Source organism: Onychostruthus taczanowskii, unplaced genomic scaffold (genome assembly GCF_017590055.1).
Source record: "Onychostruthus taczanowskii isolate IOZ18803 unplaced genomic scaffold, ASM1759005v1 scaffold52, whole genome shotgun sequence".
In the NCBI taxonomy this organism is placed as follows: domain Eukaryota; kingdom Metazoa; phylum Chordata; class Aves; order Passeriformes; family Passeridae; genus Onychostruthus; species Onychostruthus taczanowskii.
The window spans coordinates 6,710,396-6,730,940 of NW_024502791.1; the positions used below are offsets into that span (position 1 = coordinate 6,710,396).

Below are 20,545 nucleotides of genomic sequence, written 5' to 3' on the forward strand. Positions count from 1 at the left end.
GGCATCACAGAATTTGGGTGGCCTTCATTTTCTCAGTGCAGAACAAAACCAAGGGTATCTTGGCTTTAGACACCCTCAGAGGTGTCTAAAGCAACCACATTATTGTGAACAGAGAAAACTGCCCAAATGTGGAACTGCAGGAACTACTCACCTTGACCCCAAGACTAAAGAAGGAATCAGAGAGACTTTGGTACACCTGGAAACAGCACACAACCAGCTTGCAAACACATGAAGCATCCCAAACCAGCATGTTTCCAAGAGACAGCATCCATCCATACACAGTCATTCTGCACCCAAATTGACAGCAGAGCTGCAAGGCCTCCTGCCAGAGGGTAACTAACTGCAGGATGCAACCTCATCTCAGTGCTGGGGCTGCCAGACCTCCCCCCCAGATCCCACTGTGAACACTCTTTATGAGCAGATTAAAGCCATGCCTAAGCCAAGCAATGCGGCCGATTTCATAATTTTAACACAAGCCTAAAACAGTACTGCTAAGAGCAGCTTTCAGAACCAGCTACAATTTGAATCTCATCAAGAAGTGAGATACGCTTACCAAGCTTCCCAAAGAAGCACTGAAGCAAAGCAGAGGATTTCTGAAAACAATTAGAAACCTTTATGTTCTCTCTCTGCAAGTCTAAGTCAGCAACTATCTTCACACAGTACAACTGAAACCCCAGGAAGATGTTTGCCTAGCTCATGTTCACAAAATAACTTGCTAACACTCTGATGACAACTGCAGGCTGAAGGCCTGTGAACTGAAGCTGACAAAAATAAGTAGTATTAAAATAAGTTCAGCTCCAATTTTCTGCTAGTTTTTACTTTCCATTTGGCCAAAACGCTGCACTGTTCAGCTGTATATTCACTTCGAAACAGTGTAAAATGATTTAAATATGAAACTGTACAGCACAAACACACATCACTGCATCTTCCCTTTCAATGGCCATTTTGTGCAAGGCATCACTAGAACCTTTTGTGCAACTCAGCAGAATAAAAACATTTTTTGTCCTCAGGCTGGTGAGCAGCAGTTGCCATGGAGGCAGGTTAATAACAGCCCAATGATTTGCCCAGAGCTGCCTGTGATCTTGGCTACAGATTTAACACACTCTCAGAAGGAGGCCAGCTAAAACAAAGACTGAGATTATTCTCTAGGGAATGAATGCTGTTAAACACACACACACACAAATATTCTTGCTAAAAGACAAAAATAAAGAGAAGAGAAAGAAACAGGAACTGGCTATTCTTTTAATCTCCTGGCAGCTATCAGTCACAGGAAATTGGTAAAGGATGGACCTACATATGTACATAAATCGGCAATTGGTTGCTTAATGTATGATGAACAATTATACAATCTGCTCAGCAGTGCACAGCCTACTGCATGCATGCAGGGGCTTAGCCATTCAATCTCCCATGCCAAATGGTGATTGTGTGGCTAAACCTCCTTTGGTACTTTAAGTACAGCTTTAAGATTTAAACTCAGAATGGCAAGGTAATAGAGAATTAATGGAAAACGGTCTTAAAATAAAAAGAAAAAATAAAAAGAGGCAGTTCTCACACACTACCTCATCCTACAAAGGTCAAATCTGTGTTTTGGAAATTACAAAAGACAGTGCCACAGGATCAGGAAGCTTCCTTGAGTATTCCTAGGGCTTGCTCTAGTAAGATCATACATCAGTTCTGGAAGCCCAGACTTGAAAAGCTGAGACAGGCTGATGTTCACAAAGCCATCCCTCAAAGCAAAGCATGGAAAACATGCTGTAAAGAAGGAATATTCACACCTCTTGGGACAGAAAACCAGCCTACTGTCTAATGTTCCAAACACCTCCTAGGTTGAACTAGTGCCTCAATGCATCTTAGGTTTTAACCACTGGCCCATAGTCAAGGTCACTATGAACAAAAAACCATGGAATCAAGAAAACCTGAAAGGAGCTTTGAAAAGTTTTCCATTTCAGGGAGCTAAACCTCCAGGATCCTGTGGCTGTCTTTGAGTTCGTTCCCACTTCTTTTTCCTTAGAAGTTTGGTTTCTTCCCCTCCCATGAAAGATAAAGCAATGGGCATCATTTTCTCCTCGTCACTTACTTCCTGTAATTGTATAACACATTTTAAGAAATGCTGGCCTGTCAAACACCAGCCCAGTTAATACACAGCAGAAATTGCACTTCATGTTCCAGCAAAGAACCACAATCACGTGGGAAGGAACTGTTGTAACAAAAGAAAGGTTGCAAGAAATCCAAGGGGAAAAAAGGGAAAAAAAGGCACCAGATAACACCTTAAATGAAAGTCCTAGATAACATCTTAAATGCAGCCATCGAACTAAATCGGGCTCATTACTACACATCCACAGGAGCCCAGTGTTGGTAGTGTACTCCTAATCTCACAAATAAATGTAAGAGGACAACTCAGTACTTGACATTTACCTCCTGCTTTCCCCAGTGCTGAAGACTACCCAATACCAAGCATGAATAATACCCTTGGAGGCCTAAACCACCATGGATTTTTGTCAGAAAATGAACTTTATGTCAATGAAAGCCACTGCCAATTTTACTGTCTGCCACCCACCGTGTGTTTGAAAATTTCCATTCTGAATGGCTTATGCATGCTAGGATGTACATTTTCCTACCTGCTGCATGACTGGCAGCCACAGGACAAGCAGTGAGGGATGTGGGAATAGACTAATACCTCAGAAGCAAAATTGGAATTTACCTCTTTCTTCTCTGCATGTAAGCCAGCACCTGGCAATAAGGTAACTCCTCACATCTGTCACCCACACCTGCAGCCAAGGGTCAGTGGCAACAACACAATAAGATAAAATATTTGACCTTACCAGCGTAAGTTTAAAGCCTGTGACAAGCTTCCATGCTTTGGTAAGCAACTAAAATAAAAAGGCTCTGCATTAAATCACATGGAAGTCTTTGTTCAAGCCCTATCCTTACTCATTCCTGTTCATCTTAAATTTTGCTGATTTACAAAACATGACACAAAGCAAAAACTGCTGTTACTACTTAGAATAAATGTTCACTCACCACTGGATTAACATTGAACAGATTAAATAAGTGATGAACTCATATAGAGAAAATCCTTTCTTCTCCACCCACAAACTGCTTAAGGCTCTTCCACAGAAACTTCCTTTCAGTATTTCCTAATTTTGCCTTTTTGTCCTACACAAATAACAAGTTGTGAAATTAACTTATACTGAAAATTAACTCATAAGAGCCAGAAAACTTAATGTAAATGCACTTTAGTCTAGCCAGATTGATAATCTCCCCAGTGTATTTGCATTTCCCCTCTTCCAGGGTTATTAATCAACAACTCCTTCATCAATAACTCCTTCTGGCCAGCAGAGTCCCCGTGGTGGAGGGGACATGACCTTTGGAGAACACTGCCACCGGGCTGCCATGAAGGATCAGCCGGAAATGCAGCAAGACCACAGTCCCCGTGGTGGAGGGGACATGACCTTTGGAGAACACTGCCACCGGGGCTGCCATGAAGGATCAGACCTGAAATGCAGCAAGACCACCTTTGTTATCCTTCCAAGTGGCCAGCACAAGATGCTTCTTTCAAGTAAAAACCTGTGAGATCTGGGGTAGCCTGATCCATCCAGTAAACTTCACCTCTACTATTGAAGAGCTACCTGAAGAACAAGAAGCTCCTTGCTGAAGGTAATCAGCTTTAATTGTAACTTCTCCAGTTATTCTTGATACAGATACAAGCTATTTGGTTTCAGCACTGTCATACAGCTAATTCCCCTCTTCTGAGAAGGTATTTATTCTCTGTTATCAGTTAGATGCTTCCATATTCTTGTGCAGAGGAGAACTAAAAGTCCTTGCACACACCTCCTGTGCTGGAAACCAACACAGAGAATGCAGAATTGGTGCACATTAAGAACAAGCATCTCACAGCCTGGAGGAACCATTAGCAGACTCTTCTTCAAATCCACAAAGCACCGAGTATTGCTGTGGTACTGTAAGAGTAATGATATTAAGTGCCTCCTGAATTTGTCTGCAAAAATACAGTAAAGCACAGTTTTAAAATCCAGCATTATTTTTCTTCTACCATGAGTAACAAAAAACCCCACAAATAAACATACAAAAAAAGCTCAAACAAACCAAACAGCCTTTCAGAGGTTATCAGTGCTCATCCACAGCAAAAGCTTTTTCCTCTCACTAAGGAAAAAATTATGTTCAAATTGGAGAAAAGACTGTTTCAACCAAGGCAAGATTTGTTTCTTCTGGATAGTGTTAAATGATGCAGAGAAGACTAAGAACAGATAGCAGCAATCATAACCCTCTTTTTTTTTTCTCCTCCAAATCTCTTCTTCCCAAATCAGCAGCTCTTACAGGAAGAAAATTGCACTCCCGTTGCTGGAACCAAACCTGTTTCATGCAAAGATAGATTATCTGAATGTGTTTTTTACATGCCTTATCTAGTTTACCTTCTTCAAATTTAGTGAAATACACACACTCCCCATCTATATCCTTCCAACCTTTGCAAGGCTCATTAAGCTCACAGGTGTTTTGAAGTCATCTTTTTCAGACAGTAAAATCCTCGGAATGGGAATCACTACATCCATAGTTATTGCAAGTGCCCATCCCAGTGTTTGCTGTATGAGAGAAAGGAGTCAGAGCTGCACAGGAAGAACACTGCTGCCCCACAAGATGGTGGGATGAGAGAATTGCTCTTGTCCAGCTTTATTGCTTTTGGACAAGGTCAGGCAGAACTTCATTTTACTTCATGTCTTCTCTGTTTTACTTTTGGCCTGTGAAACAGTGGAATCCATCGCAGAAATAAAATACCTAATTTATACCTTGGAAAAGGCCTTACTTCAAACAGGTTTCAATGGGAATTCCTGAGGGATATTTCTTAGCTCTAAGCTACTTCTGCAGGAAAAAAATTAGGCTGGTGATTTAAAAACTAGACTTCTCACATAAGGGGCAGATCAGGCATTATTGATAAAAGCTTTGGCGTTATTTCTCCTGGAGACTTGTTCTAGCATTTACTATCCAAAATAACCCCTGGGATTCAGGGCAGCCTGAGCATGTGGAAATGCTCACTGGCATGCAGAATTCCAAGTTCAAACACATTGCACCAGCAAGGGCAGCTTCTGATCCAAACTGGAGCTGCAACTCTCAGCTGAAACATCAACAACTCACTGCTCAACAGGCCTGAAGACCATCCTTCCTTTCTGCCCTTGCTCTGGCCTCTCTCCCTTTGCTTCCCGTATTTTTTCCTCCTTGAAGAAATGCTCAGGAAGTTCAACATGCTGGAACTGCTGCTTCAAAAGATGCCAGCCCAGGAGATAATTTTGGACAAACTCAAGGCAGAAAGGTAAAAGAGATGAAGCAATGGGCGAACTGCCAAAGATATCCAAATACCTGAAGGTCTAGACAAGTTCAGTGTGGAAATACAAAGGCACCTAAGCATTTTGGTTTCATGAGTAACTTCCACAGCTCTGTGAAAATCTGTAAGGACTTTTGAGTTTCTTTGATCCAGCCATCCTCCAGACCCATCTGTATTTTGGTTGGCATGATTTTGAAAGCTTACTTTTACTTTAATCAAAGGTGAATATCTTACCTGGAAGAATGGAGTTGAAACTCTTAGCTCCACCTTTTTGTCAGCTGTAACTCACCTCACCCTCCACCAGCCTTCAGCACCCAGCAGGAGAGCAAGACTTTAGCCTCACTGGATTTCAGCCACGGCTATTCCCCAGTTGACTCCTCCCTAAACTATAAAGAAGCAAACAAGAAACACAACCTCTCTCTCCCTAGAGTTGAAAACAAGGCCAAAACCTGTGTGTGTGTGTGTGTGCGCTTATGTATTCCAGCCTGACAGACCTCAGATTCAGAAGGTAAATTCTCAATTTAAGAGATAACTGAAGATGCGAAGATCTTCCCAGACATTCATCCAACTATGGAACAAGAGGAGTAATGAGAAAACTGAACTGTAACTGTAAAAGCCCTTTGCCCTGCAACAGCTTTCATGCTATTATTTCCTCAGCTGAATCCCCACCACATCATTTCCAAAACTTGAGGTTGTTTCAGCAAAGGAGCAGTAGGGCTGTTTCAGTGAGATACTCCACCTTCACATGCCCTTATGTGTTCACAGAGCAGCTGAAACACCTCCCAGCATCTGGGGGAAGCAAGTTAAAAAAAAAAAAAAAAGAAAAAGAAAATATTTCCATAAAGCAAACAACACCCACCCAACCTGGAATAGTGCCTACAGCTAAGCTTATGTTAAACAACTATTGCAAAGTTTCTCTTTCTAGAGAAAAAGATGGTACTTTGCTTTCTGGGAGAAAAGTTGTTTAAGCATTTTGAAAGGCTCATTAAGCTTGCAGGTGTTCTGGGGATGTCTTGGCTCCAGCTGCAATGAATCTCCCACACTGATTCTTCCCTAGTTGCTCAAGAGCTGGATTCAAGCTTAAATCAGGGAAGTGAGATCATGTACAAGGATACCCTGGGAGAAGAGGTGGATGCCATGAGGACTGCCACAGAGGTGCCCTCACAGTGATGCCCATTTGGACACTGACAGAAGAGACAAAGGCACCCAAGAAATCCTGTGGCTTGTTAAAGGAGCAGAGGTTATCTCAGCACAGCAGCCAGTGCCACCCACCAGTGGGGAGCTGTAGGCCAGTGCTGAAGGGAGGCATCTTATAGCAGGAATTTGTGTTGGGACTGAAGTGACATCTTCACTGCAAGCTAAGGGACAAGAGAAAAGACCAGCATTTTCACAGTGGCTAATCCATCACTGGCAGGTTGGTTTTACTCAAGACCTGTTCAGAGAGGTTTCATTTTTGTCTAAAAGACTTTTAATTTCTTTAAGTGCAGCCATTTAAAACATCTTCCCTTGAGCTGGCATTTCTGGGTTCTGGTGGGGTGGTTACACCATCACCAAGAACCCTTTCATCCTCGACTCCTTGATGACAGGCATATTTACCTACATGCTAGTTCAGAAAGACTCCCAAGGCAGACTGAAAAGGGTTCAGTTGCCTAAGCAAGGGTTTCTAGCACCATTTTAGGTGCCAGACTCCCAGCTGCTGTAACAGAAGGCTGTGCATCTCCGTGTCCTGGCTCATCTGTGCCAGCACATATGGACATGTTTCATCACTGGGGACAGCTGAAGGGGCCCAAGACCCTGATAACCAGGGTCTAGCCTGCTCCTTCCACATCCTTCACAGCCCAGGGAGGCAGCATTCATAATCTACCACTACTCCCTGAAGCATTTCCTTTGTGTGTAAAATATCCCATGTGTACTAAACATGAGGTTTGGAAATGTCTTCTAGCAGCCCCAAACCTGTCACCCAGGTAACTTGTCATAAAATATGGTCAAATGAATATTGATACTGAAGACAGAGATCATAATTTGTGACCTAAGTATTTTTTGGGGAAAAAAAAGCCATTTGAAATACATAAACATTTGAATCCTAAAGCACAAGAGTAGGAAAATATAATGGAAAGGGGAAGGATGAGGCAGCAAGCTTTGGTGAATATTTCCCTGCACTGCTATTAAAGTCTCTGATGCGGAGGCAGACCTCTCCAGCAAACAAGCTGTCAAGCAGGCTTCAGTCACTCAGCTCCATAAAGAGAAGAGAATTCTGGATTGAGCTAGCTGCAAAGGCTGTCTCTGAGCATATACACCCCTTGCTGTGCTATCCATCAGTCAGACTGGAATTTTCTAATGTGATCAATCATAGGCTTGATTTCAGGTGCCTTTCTGAGATGCTTCAAAACTCATTTCCCCCACAGACCCTTAAAATAAAGCTTCATGAAAAGTAAATAGGATCTTCTTGAGATCTCAAGCCAGACATCAAAAGGACAGGCATGTAGAATCACCAAACCATTTTTACAGGCTCATTTTTACAATCCTCCTCTAGACTCTCACGTATGCATTGGATGCTTCTAGCAAGGGAAAAATGCAAACCAAACCACAGAATATTGTCTAGGAAGCATAAGCTACCAGTGAGTCAGATGTGCTGTCACTGCTTTAGTGTCATTTTTGCATTTGTGGCTGGTAAGTCTGATAGATTCATTCGCATAAACCTCCAAACTACTTCATCTCACCCGTAAACAATTTTGAAGCAATTGGGAGCACAGTTAAAAGGAAGCTGTCCCTCACACCACGCATTATTGTCTTTCAAGCATTAACAAGGAAATTCAAATTTATGTCAAGTATTCATACAAAAGAAGTAGACTCCTTACAGCCTTAACAAATAAAACAAGAAAAACAGAGGAACGTTTATCTTAAATTGTTAGGACTACTGCAAAGCATTAAGTTTATGCTACTACCATTTCTGAACTCTTCATTTCCCTTTCACCCAGCCCTTTATTTACCTTGAATCCCCAAAGGACTAATATTGCCTCTCAATGCTGGCACATGATGGTACCGGTGTGGCCTTGAACTCCTGTACATCCAGTGGTACCTGCCAATTTCCATTTCTGGTCTGGTGATCACTGCCAATTTTAGGTGGTAAAAAGTCAGTGTCACCAGCAAGTTTTAGTTCAGTACTTTCAGTCATTTAACTTTAAAAACAAGAGCCCAAAAAACACACTGTAGTTTCAGAACTGAAACAACATAACCTTACAGACTAAGGGAAGAGATTAGGAGGGATGATCAAGAGGGAAATGCTCACACAGGTGTTAAGAAAGGTTGAATAGCTGAAACTCTACCTAGTATTTGAGTTAAAACACATAAGGAAGGGCTCTCTATTCCTTATCCCCACCCACTCTCATGTCTCCCTCTCTTTGTCCATGACAAAAAAAGCTCTGCTCCAGCAGAAAAGGAAGGTAAAGTAATGGAAAATCACATTACCTGTTTTTTAAAAAGACTCTAATGCTGTCAAAGAAAAAGGTTATTGCTTCATGTCAAGGTAGGGCAAACACAAAGGTTTGCACTGATACTTTCTTACATTAAAAAATAAAAGTTTGGTTTTATTTCACCTAGGCTTTATTTCACCTAGGCTCTGCTCACATCCAAAAATCCGGACCAAGTGTGTTAAAAATTTGTTCCAGGTTCATGTCCAAGAAGAGCAGTCCTGCTTCTCCTTATCTTTTCGGAGGAAGCCCAACAACAGGACCCCACATGCAGTAACTCACCTCACCCACGCACACACTCATGGCACACTCACTGGCACAGGGTTTCTGTGCCCCTGAAGAAGTGGGAGACAGCATCAAATCACTTTTGAGACTCCATGTCCCCATTGCTACCACTACAACCTTGTCAAAGCTGTCAGGGTGAGACTGACAGACCTTTATTCAAAATGCACCAGAGTCCCCCTCTGCAGAGGCTAAATGAGAAAGCAACCATCATTTTTGGCTGAAGCAAATCTAATTCAGCAGCGTTTGGGCACGTGGAGAATGTGAAGGTTGTGAGGATGATAACCCCATTTACTGTAGACTAGATTAGAGACAAATTTCAAGGGGCAGGAGAAGTAGAAATGCCATACATTTTTAGCCTCTGAGGGGCTCAGAAGTTCTGGACCCAGTCACTCTCATATGGTTTTGCTGCTTGTGCAATGAGGAGTTTGGCACAGCCACATTTGCATATGTCAAGAAGAGAAAAAAAATCTCGCCCTTGAATCCAAATGTTGGATCTAGAGATTTAAACCAAGGATTTGTCGGTCCTCTTTATCAGCAAGCAAACTCCAATACTAAGAGTCTTTTGGGTTTTGTACATAAATTTACTATCAATGGCTCTCTAAAGGATACTTTGTGACTTGGTAATTTTCCCCTCTCTGCATCTCACACACAAACCAGCAAGCAGGTATCAGTAAATCTTCCACAGAAGACACGATTCTGTATTGTATGGCTCATTCTTCCTCTTAGGAAAGACAAGTTTCACATCTTATGAGCATAACAAAATTCAAAATGTGTTGAAAGTACTGTTCCAAAATGACTGCACACCCTCAGGATGATATCATCTCCTTCTGGCTCAGAGAGGAACAATCCTGCTTGGGAGATCACAGGGAAAGCCATAAAAATTGAATTGGGTACAAAATGGAAAGCAAAATTCTTCGCTAGTACAGCATACCTCTCCTTCTCTGCCTCCCCAATGTCTGCCCCTGTCTTTTTGAGGCTACTTACTGGACACTGGTAACAGATTCAGATTAAAAAAAAAAAAATTAAAAAAAAAAAATAAAAACAACCATCTGCAAAGACTTCTACAAAGAAAAGAATTATTAATTTGTACTGCAGCCACGTCTAAGCCAAACCTTTGACATCAAGAAGATTTTATCCTACTAGCTTGAACCCAGTGTTTGAGATTTCTCCTGCAGTGGCCACAAAAACCACTTGTTCAGAGCAGCAGAGCAAGCAGCTCCTTTTCTCCCTTAGCCTGGGGGAATGCTGGTGAAGTCACCTGTCTGCTGTGATGCAAACATCAAACCCTGAAACATAGAGACATCATGTAAACTTTGTAGCATCATTTCTGTAACTGAAAATATTCTGGGGAGTTGGTTTCTTTAATTAGCAATTTCTGGTTTTGTAGTAACAGGGCTCCTTTCATTAGCAGGCAGTTCAAACTCCAGAAGGAATCTCAGTTTTTCCACTGCCCTGCAAAGAGCCATGCAGCAATGGCTGTTTGGTAGCCCTTAGTGCATGCCTGGCACAGCCTCTGCAGCTGAAGAGTATCTCTGGGTGACTTTGCTGGGACCCACCCAGGCCCACTCATGTAAAATCAACACCAGGTCAAAAGCTCCCCAGGCTTCAGTGGCTTAACAACTGCTGCACACAGCCCATATCCATTGGAATTTAACTCTGTGCCCTGAATAGTTGGGAAAGGAAACAGGCTTAAGGGTGTCTATACCTTCTGCTTTTTGAGTAACTAACTGCATTCCCTGGTCTAGGTTACAATATCCTCCACCCACAGACAAGCTCGAGGCCTCCTGTCAGAACCAGGCTGTCCTCAGTCCTGCACAGACACAGCAGCTACAGAACTGACAATGTTTTCATGTCACACCAAGCAGGCACACGGATGGTGACTGTGGTGTTCAATATTCATTGGGATGAATCATCTTGCACGCCTGTAATCAAACTCACGGTGCTCAACATCCTCATGCTGCTGCCTTTATCTTATGGTTTTAGAGGAAAACAGTTTTGGTATTCATCTGTCTCAGCTGATGAAGCAGTCCATGGGAGAAAAGTGAGGGTGTTCTTTGGTCACTGATGGTCTGGTGATGAATACTGGACAAGGAGCAAGGCTGGGCAGAAAATGGGGAAGGGTCAGAGTAACTGAATGAGACCTTCCCCTCTCATTGCCCCCTTTGCTCCCGCTGCAAAATCCATTGTGCATAAATTTTCAATCATTTTGATTTATCAATCTGTGATTATTCATAAAGCACATTAGCTTGTGCAAATTGTCTCAGCTACACTGCAGTCCAAAATAGCTGGCTGTCCACATTTGCCACAGAGATGGGAAACACAGCCTAATACCTGTGTGGCACCACTGCTCACGTACGAGTGCTTTAGGTGCTACAGCTGAAAATAGACCTCGCTGTTCATGCCAAGTGCTCCAGCAGCATTGCTCTCCAGGGTCCTCCCAAGTATTGGGAGACCTGTACACAGACAGCATGTAGTCCTAGCCCAACTTCCTCCAAGTATTTATTCCACAAAACTGCAGCACACCATCAAGAAGGTCTTTGCATTGAAATCACACCCCAGAAACATGCAGTTTAAAATTCTAGCTAAGGGAAATACCTCTTAGCGTAAAAGCACGATTTGCTGTTAGATAAATGCAGATACTTTCCCAGAACTTGGCAGTGAAAAGAATACTGAGTGTGAACTTGAGTACCTAAAGCAGAATGCTCATGATCTTTCCTTGCTCAGTCCTAACAATAGCAGCATCTCCCAAACCCCTTCAGATGATGGTTTATCTCCTTAGGCTTTGCAATTAATTTCTAGAAGGAAGAGTTAAAAGACCCTGTGACAGGACTTCAGCTGCTTCAAGCTGTGGCAGTTGCCTTGATCTGGCTGCACTGGATCTAGGGCGCTCATAAAGGATGGCCATTACCAAGTCCAGGTAGGATCCTAGAGGAAGAAGAAAATGTTGCAAGGCTGGCAAGCACGTGAGGCATAAAAAGTAAGAGATATGGTCCAGAGAGTAAATGAAATCTTCTGTTCTGTACCCCAAAATAAAGCAGCAGCATTTTCCTGCAAGTTTCTTTACACAGAGAAAAAGCCCATTTTCCTCCACAGGAGCTGCTGGTGAAAGAGCCCTATTGAAAAATTCTGACATTTGAGAGGTACGTGATGCCTGCTGAGCCCATCTGAAAACCCAACTGGACTCGACAGATTTAGCACTTTGGAAAATCTGCCCCTCAAAACCAAATAAGTCTCCTCCATGACCACTTCACAGCAGTAACTTTGCAGGGGATCTGGTCTATTTGTTCTGCTGTAAAAATTAGGAGTAGGACTGTTTCAGCTTTCTGCATTTTAATTTGCTGTGAAGCATATTGAGAATTTAAGTGAAGAGAAATACAGAGCATAATGTGAGAGACCATGTGCTACTTTCAGGAATCAGAGAACCGGCAAGAACAAAGCCTACAAGTGTTACATACATATACTTACGTAACAGATCCAAAGCATAAAATTATCACAGAAAAAAATTAAAAATTGTGGTAACATTGGGATAGGAGGCTCCCTGCTTGCATTTGATGAAAACAACAGATCAACCTCCTTGACTTGGAAGCAGATTTACTGTTCTACATGTTGTTCTTTCATCCTTGCCAAAACAAAAGGGAAGCCATAAACTCATCATAAACATACTCAGCAACACATTTTGTTTTGCGCAGCTGCTAATGCATACGGATAACTTTCTTTAGTGTTCACTGTAACATGAGTTCCATTGGTTTAAAAGAAGCTCCTCAATCAGAGGAAAGAATTGCTGTAATTTTTGAAGAATGATCTATCAATTCAAGGTGGTTTTATAGTCAATCTATTCAGGACATTTTGTACATTAATTACTTAAAATCTGCATTTAGGTGGGTTATTGTCCATATACACTAATGGCTTTCAGAGTTTAATCTCTCATCAGTGGACCTCCTTTTGTGAAATCCCTAAGGGATTATGTAGTACTATGTCTAATCACTTGACAAATTTCATTTACTTGAAACTGAAGCTTGTTTTATATGAAGTGTGTAGCAGGAGTCAGACTCAAAGCAGGAAAACAAAATCTGTTACTGGACACTACTGGGATTTATCATGTTTATATCTGAACTGCTTAACAATCGAAAGAATTCTGCTTGGGGAAATGCACTAGTTGTTTGTCAGCTGCTTACGCCTATGAGATACTCAGATGAGATACTCAGATTGCTTATAAAGTATACACAACAGGTTAAAAAAAATGTACTATGGCTCAAGTAAAAAGACAGTGGAAATTTAAATAATTTTGTTGCTGCTGTACCATTCCATAAAAAAAACCCCAACAAACTGCTATGATCTGTAGATCAGCTACACTGAAGAGGAATGGTTATTTGACACAAATTATACAACACAGAAAGAAAATCTCCCTTGCGAGTTGAATTTATGCTCTGAAGTTCAGCACTCCAGACCAAACAGAATCAACCTGTACAGCTGGGATGGATGAAGCACCTCTCTTTCAGCACTGCCATCTCCCTACAACAGAACCATTACCATGGAATTGTTCTCTCCATTAAGCAGCAAATCTCACTGATTAACACATCCTGAAATCTAATGTTGCAAAACTCATTGCATTGTTCCCCCTTATCATAGTGCAGGCAGATAGCTACAAAAGTAAGATTTGCCAGATGACACCATAGAAAAGGAATTTTAAAAATAAGAGTAGCATTTGGCATCGAGCTCACTACACGAAGGTTGTGTGACATTATAATCTATTACATGTTGTTATAACTGAGGTCTCCCACACTGCATTGCAAAGCCTTGCTACATGGCTAGTCTCGATGAAAACACCAGATTACGGCTCCGAAAACAACATGCAAACACACAAGCACACGCTACCTCTGTAAACCAAATTAACCAAAATCTGTCAAAAACGCAGCAATAACAAGACTTCCTTTGCAAGCATCATTTCGGGTAGGGTTAGGAGAGATTCAGAGCAAATACAGACGCAGACAGAAAGGTTGATGCTCTATTAATTTGTTGTCAAGCCATGCAGGAAAGGACGGCTGAAAGCCCGAAGACGCAGTAATGATTGTTTAAGAGCTATTTGAAAAAGTGACAAAACTGGCCTAAACCTCTTTAAGCCCCCTGAATGAAAAGATTTAAACAGGCTATTGTTAGACCCCTGGGTACCTTTTTTCTCTTGGCTTTGTTCTGCATTTTCCTCCGCTGCAGTTTCCATGGCTGGCTTCATACCATCCACCAAAAATGCCGCCCCCCCTCCCCCCCCAGCAAGCACTTTTTCTCTTCGCCTCCTTTCTCACTCCCTTCCGTCTCCTATTTACAGCGGCGGTGATTGAGCGGCTCTGTTCTCCCCTACAGTAGATTACAGCCCTTTCCAAAATGCCAGAAAAGTCTTGTCAGCTTCAATTTCGCTCCGCTGACTGGTCCACGAGGAGCTGTGCCAGCTCGCTCAGCTATACGTCACCAGGGTCCCCAGCTATAAAATAGCCATCCTGTGCCTCGGCTTGCCACACCGTGGGGACCAGCATCGCGCCCCCTTCCTCCTGCCCTCCGCTCTTCCCCTCTTTCCCCGTCTCCCAACAAATGTTAATCAATTCTCCGGGTAGTGAATGGATTGGTGACATCGGGAGGGGAGATGCAAGTGAGAAAGAAAGGAGCCCCCGGCCGCGGTGAGGTGAGCCCCCCGGCCGCCGTCTCTAAGGGGAGTGCACGCCGGCACACAATCACAAGGCTCCCTTTCCCATGGGACCTTGTTATTATGCTTTGCATTTTGATTTATTCCACATGCCCTCTGCTCTTTCAAGGGGTGGGGGGTGATGGGTCTGCTCTCTCTGTTTGCTTTCTTTGCCGAGAGTTCCGCTCACCCACGGCAAAAGACTGTGTGAGAGAAGCATAAAAACAAAAGTGGGCATATATATGTATGTACATGGAAAATTTTAATTCTTTGACTCGTGAGCACAATGGAAAAAAAAAAAAAAAGAAAAAAACATCCAAGCAAGGAGACAGGAAGCCAGTTCAAGTGATCTAAAATGCACGTGCAACACTCTAAAGGATAAATTGTTTAAGAAAACACAACTTGGGTTTTAAAAGGAGGTCTGCCACTAGAGACCTAAAGCCATGCTTGGGAGTGAGCACAGTGTTGCTGTTCAGCACGTTTGATCAGTCCCCTCAATCCATACAGACTGCAGCATGATCAAATAAGCTGCACTTGGGAGCAACAAACTCAAGACATGCCAGCGTTGCACTGCATGAGGTGACTTTAGGTGTGCCCAGTCACTCTTGTGCTGGGGAGCCACGCAGCAGGGCGACACCACATAGGGGTATTGTTCCCCTCCCAAAACCCAGGACAACTGACAGATTTAAGGCTGCACTGAGGCTAATTAACCTCGCCTGTCACTTTGCTTGTCTCAATGCCTTACAGTGCACCACACTGCACAGGGCACAAGTGCCCAAAGGCACTCCTTTGTTTGTGTAGGATGGTGGAGCAAACGTGCAGTAATGGCCTTTGTGGTCCAGCCACTGCAGCCGGTTCTGCAGCCTGCAAAGACGCCCAGCAGATTCAGCAAATGCTGGGGATGTTAAAACCTACACCCTGCATGTTCCCTATAACAGATTCAAACAGGAGAGTGGGAAGAGGAAAGCAGTCCAAAGATTTGTAGTTGCAATTTAGTCTCTTCTGGTTGAAGTTACTACAACCCACAATTTTGCTGTGCATTTTTATTTCTAGATGTCAAATGAAAAGCACAAAAGCCTTCAGACCCAACCATTAGAGAAAGTTCCTGTCTCTTTCAAGAAATTAGTGCACAAACCCTCTTCTCTCACCACAGCCAACACAGCTGTTACTTTGCTTTGGGCATTACTGCTCAGACTTCAGGCTTCAGCACAGCTGCCAGGAGGTCTTGGTCATACCCTAAGGTTTGACAGCATCAAAACTTGATAAAATGCTTCCTTGGAGCCCAGGAAAAGTCTGCAGTTGAAGCTCCCACTTCAGCAGACATCAATGTAAGTAGGATGATGCTAATTTGTAGATGGCATGCAGTACCCTCAAAAGCCAATGTGGGGCAAGGGGTTGGGTTCCTGAAGGTAATCAAATCAGCAGGCACAGCAGAGACCTCAACCCAGGTGGCAAGGCAAATTTCCCCATCTTCCTCTCCATTGCTAAGACAACAATCCACACAGAGATTGAAATTTCTCCCCAGCAAGACCATGCACTGCAAACACACTCCCTGAAACAATCAGCCACAAGGTGAAAGCATGGCTGATGTGTTTGCTATATTCTTTTAACCATTACTAAAAGTTGTTGGTATAATGATTATAGAAAGAAAAGGTGCTATGAAGAGTGGAGCTTTTTCCCCATTTAACATCAGTAAGACTGAAAATCCATACCAAAAACACCCTCCTTGCTGAAAGTCACACAAATTTTAGTAATTGGTAAAGCACTTGATTGCTTCTGAAATAAAATTCTCTTCTTGGAATGCCTCATTATGCAGTTGGTACTTCTGTCACAGTCTAGATCTCTCTTAATGATCTTCACTTTTAGAATGGAAGGTCTAAAACTTTAAAAGGCTGAAACCTCCCTTCAGACTGTCCTAAGTTACAAAAGGCCTGTTCATAACCTAATTAAAGTGGTGCATTATCAATGCACTTATCAGTATAAATAGACAGAAAATACAAACATAATCTGGAATTTCCTTTATTTAAACAGAAAATACATTATACATAACCTCTGGCTAGAGACTGTCCTTGAGGAAACCCATGACTGTAGCCCTCCCCTCTTTACCAGTGAGACCTACTCCTTCAAACAGCTCTACACTTTCCTACTGGTGAGCAGAATTTTAGGCAAGCTCAGGACTTCAAAGTTTGTGATGTTTCAGAAACTCAAAACTAAGACTGGGAGACTATTTCCTCAACTGTTTCCCCAGAATAATCCCTTCCCCAAACATGAAAATGAAAAATCAGGGCACAATACCAGAATCAACTTCACAAGAACCCGAACTGAACACTTCAAAAATCATCAAACCCAAAATTCAAAAACATTAATCCTACCAACTAAATCATCCTCTAAAAGCTTCAAGTAATATATGAGTTATTTATATTTATTAGTTATTTATATAAATATATAAAATTTTCTGCCCTCCCTTGTTACTATTTTCTGGATTGCTGCAATGTTTGACAGGTGTTAAGCACTTATCATCCTAAGTAATTTCTTGATTTTCAAACTTTTACAGCATCATTGATAAATACAGCAAATAAAATAAACTATACTATTTCCTCCAGTGCTAACATGGGTGCTGATCTTGTGCTTCAAGCACTAATCTCAGCCAGCAAGTTGTCTCGTTCATGTTCCCTCCCTTAAACAGATACATCCTTGTCATAACATGTGATGAGACTGGGAGACATCAAGTTTATGCCTATGACAACACAGCACAAGATTAAGCCACAAAGGGAAAAATTTAAAAACAACCCCAAAATCTTTTAAGACTGATATTCAGCAAAAACCTGCTTGTACAGACCAAGCTGATTTAGATAACCAGAAACCAGGGCAGGCAGCTAGTTACATTTGAGAAGTTCTGCCCAGCATTTTGTTTTTGCAGAACAAAAGTGAAAATGAGGAGAGGGGCTGAGCAGCAAGGGATTCTGCTGCTAAAGCACTGCTCTGAGTCTACTGCCAAACCTCAGGATGAAGAGCAGTGGAGGAAAGTATGTGAAGGCACTGCAGACCAAGTCACATTTACTGAAAATTGTTTTTTAAAAAAGGCTTAAATCTATTTTATCTAGGTATTTAAAAAAAAAAAAAAAAAAAAAAAAAAAAAAAAAAAAACACCAGCAACAAAAAACCAAAAAACTACACAATCATTTTGCTCAGTCAATTAAAATAGCACAATTACAGAAGTTAAAAAATACATTACAATTCCTATTCTGTTCATGTGCCAGTTCCTTTTGAACATCTAGCTTTAATGTCACTGAATCTAGTTTACATTCCTGCAGGCTGAGAAGCTCTACCATAAGCTACAGCAAATTCTTCACAAGCTTTCAGGAGATGAATACACACTTGCCATTTCTACAAAGGCTTCACAGAGCTGTAATAAAGAGTGTTCTCACATAGCTGAAGAGCAATTTGAGATTATCTATGAGATCCAAGACTCAGAAGTTAAAATACAGAGACTGTCCCTCAAACAAGACTGACACATGACCCAAACAATTAATTTTAAAGACAACTTATAGAATACATCTTTTTTTTTAATATTTAAGCGAAATAACAAATACATGTGAAGCCACTTGGTGCAATGTAATTGCTTGTGTTCAGCTTTAAACCAGTTACCAAAGACTTGCTTATAAAACCCAATCCAAATACTTATGCAAAAGCAGGCAAACTTTCCATGTGGATAAAATCAAAGCATGACTAGTTTTCAGTTGTGCAGCAGTCATACATCTTGCAAGTACTTCACAAAAAATTTCATATTGGGGTTCATTCTTTCAGATATACTAGGTTACTGGGAAAATGGATTCCAAATTAACAAATAACAGTGGAAAATCCCTGCACTTGTACCACAGTATAAAACACAGACATGAGTCTGCAGTGCACTTAGGGGTCTCAGTCTCAAATTTCTGTAAGAAAGAGCAAAAACAAAGGCTTAAGCATGGATAGTGGTTATCTCTGCAGCCAAAGAAAATCACTGAGTTAACCAACAGAGCTATATCCAGGAGGGCAAGCAAACCTTAACAGTGTGAAGATGCCAGTGCTGTGACTGCCTTAACAAAGCCTGGTGAAGATGTCAATGATTGCTGCCAAGCTAAATGCCTGATGACAAGCAGCAGGCAAAGGAGATGTCACTCAGTTGTTGGTGTACATACAGTTCTCTGTCCAGCCTGCCTGTTTCCAGCTGGACCACTACAGTTACAGCCACAGCTGAGAATCAAAGGTAATAAACAGCTCAGATCCAGAATATACATCAACAGCTAACATTTAGTAGGAACACAAAAGGAAAAAACAAATCCCTTTAGAAAGTGAGCAGATGGTTCTGTATGGCTTTTCCAATAGCTAGGTCTCATCAAGTTCTAGTCTCAAAGATGGCTGCAGAGACATCAAGTCCACCAAAGAAAAAAGCCTGAAGAACTATGATGAAAGTCAAAATGAAAGAAAAAGTTGATGCCTTCTTAAGCAGGTGGGAGCTCCATCTCCACTTATGAAAGGCAGTCAACAGTATAGAAGGAAATAAATTTTAAAAGTGATGGATTTTATTTATCTAATCTAAGGGCCATAGTAATATTTTCCTGGGTTTTAGAAACTTGTATTTAAAAAAGAAAAAATCTGAGGAAAATAATACAAAACTCTTGACAGACAAAATAGAGGACTCTCAACATTCCAAAGACTTCTAAGGAAAGGCAATAAAAATGAAAACAAAATAGGATGCATTTGAAACTAAGCTGGAAGCAACATCACCTCTTGCATTCCTCTCCTGTGAGGCTGCCTGAAGTAGCATCATGCTTTTAGCAAGCCATAAAGAAATATGCTGACAACCATTTAGACTACAGTAGAAACGGCATGGAAATACAGAAAATGAAAGCAAAGACTTCCTAGCATCTCCCCTGGAAGGAACTTTCATTAGGTAAGTGTTCAGAGCTCCAGCTCCAGTGGCTGTCCTCAGCTTCTACTCCAGCTCCACAATTTTATATTTCTACAAGTGTACTGCAATACAGGTTTCAAATGCTTTAACTTTACAATGAAGCAGCAAAACAAGGCTTTGAGTTACCCAATCTCCATAATTTTTTCTCTTCATCAGTGGCAAGATCCTCATATACATGACTAACACATGAAGCCTTCAACAGTACTTCAAATGCTCCTCCATAATTTTAAGGGCTACATTTTTTACTTTGGCACATATAACCACCTTTTTTTGCTCCCTCAGTCCATCACAATTGAGGGAAGATTCTCAACTATCCTGCCTCTGCTTTCTAGTGCAGCAGGAAAAAAAATACACTCAAGTCTTTTGTCTTTGTTGCCTTAATTCTGCACTTTGAAGACAATCCAACATACTTAGCTTTTGCTGTGAACCCTCTTCTCCAATACTGTTGTCAAAGCTTACTGCCATCTCAGAAAACTAACTAGAGCTTCTGAATACTTGGACATACTGAAATAGCATCCTAGATATTTATGTCACACTTGCCAGCACTCAAGTAGAAGTGCCTCTTGTACTTGCAGAAGAGCTATTTCTGCCAGCAATTTAGAAGACAGCAAAGGTATCATTATAATATACTCCTGTTAATATAGCTGTTCCATCTCAAAACACAAGAGTTTGACACAGGACTGGTATTGGGAGGCAACCTGTTGATTTTTTTTTTCTGTCTATAAATAAACGTCACTGAGTTCAGTCTTGACACAAACTTAGCCTTTTGCTCCACAAAGTCATATTTAATCAGACGATTCTCTGTTAACTTTACATCCAGTTCTGAT

The 20,545-nt window shown here is 41.6% G+C and overlaps 1 protein-coding gene across 5 annotated transcripts in view; it reads right to left on the reverse strand.

Moving 5' to 3' along the window:
• Positions 1-20,545, reverse strand: part of GPM6B (glycoprotein M6B) — a 105,415-nt gene that overhangs the window by 16,445 nt on the left and 68,425 nt on the right. For 2 of the 5 annotated variants that reach the window (XM_041416465.1, XM_041416461.1), the window contains exons 1-2: positions 14,260-14,320; positions 8,326-8,445 (exon numbers count right to left, since the gene is read on the reverse strand). The exons of 2 other annotated variants lie outside the window; for them this stretch is intronic. In XM_041416465.1, the coding sequence (XP_041272399.1) occupies positions 8,326-8,445; positions 14,260-14,320 (181 nt within the window). Of the gene's footprint in view, positions 1-8,325; positions 8,446-14,259; positions 14,340-20,545 lie in introns of those variants that run through there. One more of the 5 variants, XM_041416463.1, reaches the window with a different exon arrangement.